General features: G+C 32.4%; 1 protein-coding gene across 1 annotated transcript; it reads right to left on the bottom strand.

The window, feature by feature from the left end:
* Window positions 1-1,716: 1,716 nt before the first annotated feature.
* On the bottom strand, window positions 1,717-3,402 carry LOC134705860 (E3 ubiquitin-protein ligase TRIM71-like). The gene has a single exon (XM_063564574.1). It carries the CDS (start codon window positions 3,400-3,402, stop codon window positions 1,717-1,719), a length of 1,686 nt encoding a protein of 561 aa, XP_063420644.1.
* Between the last annotated feature and the right edge of the window lie 2,598 nt (window positions 3,403-6,000).

Here is a 6,000-nt window from a genome sequence, read left to right as displayed (position 1 = left end):
CAGACACTGATGACGTTTTAAAAAGTCTGAGAAGCAGCTGCAGGCTCTTGAATACTGAATAAGTTGGGAAATGTATATCCCATATACAAGTGAGCTTGATATATTGCAACTAAGGTGTGTTGATATTTATGATTTCAAAATTAAAATCGTTGAGTTTGTCATAGATTCTACAAATGAGATGTCAGTGTATGGCAAATTCGAGGTACAAGTCTAAAATGTGGCGGAAGAAGCCGTGTCTGTTGTTTCCCTAAATTCTAATTCTGTAGGATATTTTAATGGAACCAATCAGAGAAGTTCGGATTGTAAATGCCACCCCTGCCCCCAAGCCGGTTAATGGAAAGAACATCATCAATATATCTGAATTTGATAGGCGCGAAGTTCGTTCCAATATAAATGCCGACATGTTTTTTTTTTAAGTCTACCTCCAAATTCAACAAATATGCTGTCAATAAGAAACTCGCGCATACTCAAATCATGTCTAGAAAACAAACTGTCTTCTGCAACAACGACAGCACTGACAGCGTCATAAAATTATACGACTAAAAGTTGGTGTCCTATCAAGAGCAACAAATTTTGTAAAAATCAGCATTTGAGTGTTATACCTATATAAAAGGAGTGATCTGATAATTTTTGTGGAAAAGGGAAAGATGCTATGAGCATTGTTGTAAAGAAACTAAGGTTTCAACTCTCTCAGGCAAAATAGACCTTAGATGAATTTGGCCATATTTTGTTAGGGTATTTTTGTCATATAGCTCTTCGACTGTTTCGGTACTTAAACCTCCTCGGATTTTAAATGTTTGACTTTGAGCGTTCCCGATGAAGGTATATCCAGGGGAGCGCTTTGGACGCATGAAATTATTAAATGTGTTGTTTTCAATTTTTTACCAATCAGATTTATCTATCATTTTTTTGGTGGACATAAGCCATTTTACCATTATATTATTTGTATTGCCTTTTTTTCCATGTTCATTGAATGACAGGAACAAAAACAACACAAACTAAGTTTACGACGATGTACATGATGGATACAACAACAGACGTCAAGAGATAGCTATACCTAACATGGCCAATATACCCATAGATTTAGGGTATTTAACAAAATTCCTTTTTAGGATTATCTAAATACTATTGTTCCATTATTTCCATATGATAAAATTTCCATGATTACACTTTTTAGTAGATTTGGATTAATAAGTTTTCCTCTACATGTAACTCAAAAAAATATGTAGAGGTACAAAGCTTGCAAAAGCATACGTTCAGATAGAATAGGTGGTGGTGAAAACAAAAACTTCTTAAATCAGGGTTCTTATAAATTGGTTTAAAATATTTCAATCACTAAGCGGATCATCACATTGGGTACAGAAAAGGAAAAATAAAGGATTTCGAAATCTTTACTCTGGAAACTGCATGCTAGTCATACAATTCAGAATTTTCATAAAAATTGTCAAATATATCGATGTATAAAAAAATTTAAAACACTGACTGAACCTTAATGTTGACACCATCAAAATCAAGAAAATAGAAATAAACCCTAGGATACATATAACTCTTTTTCAAAAGAAACAAGCGGCAGATTTACAAATAGCATCAAATGATTAAAAAAATATTACATTTTCATGGTACTACTTCTTTCATTGAGCAGGATCCATCATAACATAAGATATTTCAATATATTGTTTATTTCTATAATTCGAAAAGCACTCATCGTGTTCTTTATTAGATTCCGGAGTATTCTAATTCATAAAGTTTTGACATGAAGGTGTCTGGACTTCCGTGTTTACAGGTACATCCAAGATATAAATGTCCTGATGAAGACAAAGCAAGAGAATACGGCCTTTCAATTCCTATGTCCAAGATATTATAAAATGTAATAAAGTGTCCATAGTTATTTAAAATATGTACGGCATTAGTTTCCAGTTCTGTAACAATAATTCGTTCTGATGATATTGTAGATACATAAACAGGTTTAAATGGTTTCCTTTCTGTATTGATATGAGGATGACCCGAGTATATCTGTATGATTTCTCCTCCTCGTGCTAAAACAACCACTCTACCTCTAGCATCATCATTGACCCTGTCCACTACAAAGATCCTGTCGTCACTTGTACTGGATATAGAACGAGGGTAGGTAAATAATGATTTGTTTTTACCATCATGTTCATACTCCTTTAGATATTTCCCTTCTTGGTTCATAACTATTACAACACATCTCCCTGTATCGGAATATTTATGTTCTGGAGATCTGGCCCCTATAATGACTCTGTGATCTCTAGTTGCATGTAAGAAAAGTGCCTTTAAAGGATGTACATTGAATACTGAATCTGTTATCTCACCAGTCTTCAGGTTTAGTATTTTAAGCCTTGTGCCAGAAGTGGATACAAGAATGTCACCTGCAGGACTGACTGCCATACCAAATATCTTAATAGTCATGTTAGATTTCACTTGGACACTAGTTCCCTCTAAATTCACATGTTGAAGAACTTTTGATGAATTGTCAGATATCAATAGTGTTTGGTCCGGTAACTCAGTTAATAAAGAAATCTTTCTAATATCTGTAGTATACTGTTGGACTACTTTAAAAATATGTGTTGAACCTGAATGGTTTGTTTTTAGCCGACAAGATTCACTTACTAAATTTTCTCCTTCAATAAAGTCTGATAAAGATCCAATGTTTGACTTGAATGGAACAATAACATAATTCAATGAAGTTAACAACTCCTTAAACCTTTCAAAGAACTTATAAAAATCTTTAGAACTTTTAATTAGATCTACAACATTGATAACCTCCTGAAACTTTCGTTTGTCTTCGGCTAGGTTTCTTAATTCTCTATCAATTTCCTGATTAATTGATCGTTTAATCTCTTCTAAGTCAATAAGCTTTTCAGACCACCGATCCCCATCATTTATTGATCTATTCTGAATATTTTCTTTTGCTTTATTATACATGGCTTCCTCTGATTCTTTTATATTTCTCCATTTGTGTTCTTCAGTAGACAGTTCACTTAATTTTGTCACTGCATTTTTATGTCCCTCCCATAACTTTTTCTTTTTACCTAGAAATTCCTCCTCATCTACAAACTCGTGTCCATTGTGCACTTTCATCACACATTTCAAACAGACAACGTTTTTACAAGTTCTGCAATACGAGCAGCAAACTTGATTAGAATGTTCATTACAATGCACGTCACAAAAGTTAAAACTTTCTCCTGAATCTAATTCCCCAATATCATTTAGGTTTCTGATGATATGGTCTTTAGCAATTCTGAGATGAATATTATCTTTACAACTACTGCACATTAAAAATTGACAATTAACACATTTCCATTGAATTGTATTTTTGCCTTGACAGAGCTGACAACCGATGGACACCTGACTATTTGGGACTGAAGCAGACGTTCCCATTTTAAAAAGAACATATTTCAACTGTTTTATCTCAAAAATAAATCCACTGTCAGATTTAGAAAAAAAGGATTATGATAGTGTGGTAAGTTTGATGAATGCTAAATTTTAATACGAATTCAAACATTAAAATATGTTTAAACTTATCTAACTCATTTATCAAAAGAAAATTTGACAAGGTATATTTTTCAATAAAATCAATTTAAAATCAATAATTCTTATCATACTGAACAATAAAAGAAATAAGTGTTTTAATGCCCCTTTACCTAGGGTTTTCTATGGAAATATAAAAAAAGAGGCTGTATCACCTAGAATTTTGTACAAAATTGATAAATTGCAAGAAGAGTTGTTGTTTTAAACGGGAGCGGTGTCAAATGTGATAAATTATCAAAACAGCATACATATCTTTGGCATGTAAGCTGTTTTAAAGGTCAATTATAAATTCTCAATTTAAAATGTCAATACTTTAACATGTAATCCATGCAATTTATTCAGGTCAATGAATAAGGACAAAAGATGCAGTCTATGGAAATAGTTTGACATCAACATTGTTTTTTTAGTCTGAAATGTGCTGGATTCAAACTCACAACATCGGCGTAAACAGGCCAGTGATGCAGTAGTTCAACTACTTAGACCACTCCACCACCAGGGCCCTTTTAGTTCATATACCAGTCTAGCACAACTTTTAAGTTTTAAGTTTGACATATACTTAGGAGACTGGTGGTGCCCATGTTTGCATATGATGTTATAAGGGATATTACTTAAGAACAGTAAAAGTGACACTATCCAACTTGTACTTGATCGGAGTTTTGTTGTAATAAGAATTCTGTGCAACAACACAATTTGGTTGAGGCAATATTGTTAGGAAACGGAAACGAAAATTTGGCAATTTTCCATTTATAAAGGGCCATAACTCTAATTCGGAAAAATTAGGCCCACAAAATTCCAACTTAATCTGTGTTTTGTGGTAATAAGCATTGCATATATAAGATTGTGGTAAACTAAAGTTCGAGAACAGAAACAAACTAGACAAAGAAAGGTAACTCCATTTTTTGAAGATAGCTTTAAAAATGACATCATTAAATTTCTAGAACAGATTTAAGATTCCTGCACCTTGCAAAAGTTATGTAATTTTCATGACAAGTGTAACATCATTTTGTGCCTTGAATATCTGAGCATATATTTCATCGATAAATTTCTGGAAATGTTCATGGATAGGATGTATAAAATGTTATGATCAATGCACTATATGTTGTGTATCAAAAAGGTAGTGATGAGTCTTGGAAGATTTAGATATTTAAAACTCAGTCCCAAAAGGTTTTGATGCATTTCATGCAATCTCTACCAAAAAAATCAGCAATATTTCCTTTTGTAAAGATGCATATTTCTAGGATGGTAAAAGTTAATCTTCCTTTATTCCAAATTGATATGTGCTGTGTGGTAATAAAAATTGTGTTTAAGTTTTATATCATTTGGTTGAGGCAAACTAAAGTTTGAGAATGGAAACGAAAAAGCTGATAATTTCTATTTGTAAAGGGACATACCTCTCCAATAATGAAAGTGACACAACCCAAATTAGGACTTGATTTATATTTTTTGGTAATTAGCATTGTTAATAAGTTTTATAACATTTGGTTTAGGAAAAATGAAGTTAAAGAATAGACAAAAAATTCAGCAAAGTTCCATTTGTAAACTGGCATAATTCTAGAACAGTAAAGGTGACCCCACCAAAAATCAAATTTGATCTGTGGTATGTGGTAATAAGCATTGTGTATAAATTTCATAAATTGTGGTTGAGTCAAACTAAAGTTAGAGAACAGAAATCAAATTTGGGTCTTAAAACAGACAGACTTACAGGGACAAGGCTAAAACTGAATGCCCCCTTTATGGCAGGGGTATAAAAAGTAACTAGAATACTTGGGCTTCAATTATTAATAAAACACAGAGAAAGATCAAGCAAATTTATTTCACCATTAACAACACATTTAAACAACAAATAACATCATTCACTATCAGAATTACTACATTCTTACTATCAGGTGTACTAACTATGAGGGTAGGAATCATCTGTACAATCAACAGTCAATTGTAGCCTTTTGGCTTAAGTAAAAATGTTCATTTATCATATCTGTAAAAACAGATTTCTGATAAACTGGAATCAGTCTAGACAGATTTAAGGTATATTGTGTTTAGTCTAGACACATTTCCAGTACTGTAAACCAACTTATTTTAGCAGATACTTCACTTCGCGTTTAGCCCTTTCAAGCCCATTTAGCGATTCTCAAATTTACTTCATGAAGTTAAGTACCGGTAAGGAAAAATTTCAGTTTTACATATTCCCACAATTTATATTTGCAATGATTTTGTACTCGCGAAATTCGTGAAAATAAATGGCTCCCTTAAATAAGTTGGTTTACAGTATATTAGGTTCAGTCAAGACAGATTTCACTGTGTTTGATTGTATCTCTTAAAATCTCATTTTTCTTGCTTTGACTAGTATTTGTAACCTTGGACTGAACATCTAGCTTCAATTAGTAGAAGGTCATGATTAATATGACATCAATCTACAAATAATTACTTCTAAACTATCTCTATATAAGA

The sequence above is a fragment of the Mytilus trossulus genome, chromosome 2 (assembly GCF_036588685.1).
Source record: "Mytilus trossulus isolate FHL-02 chromosome 2, PNRI_Mtr1.1.1.hap1, whole genome shotgun sequence".
NCBI lineage: Eukaryota > Metazoa > Mollusca > Bivalvia > Mytilida > Mytilidae > Mytilus > Mytilus trossulus.
Note: the sequence above shows the minus strand (reverse complement) of the source record. Positions and strands in the feature narration are given on the sequence as shown.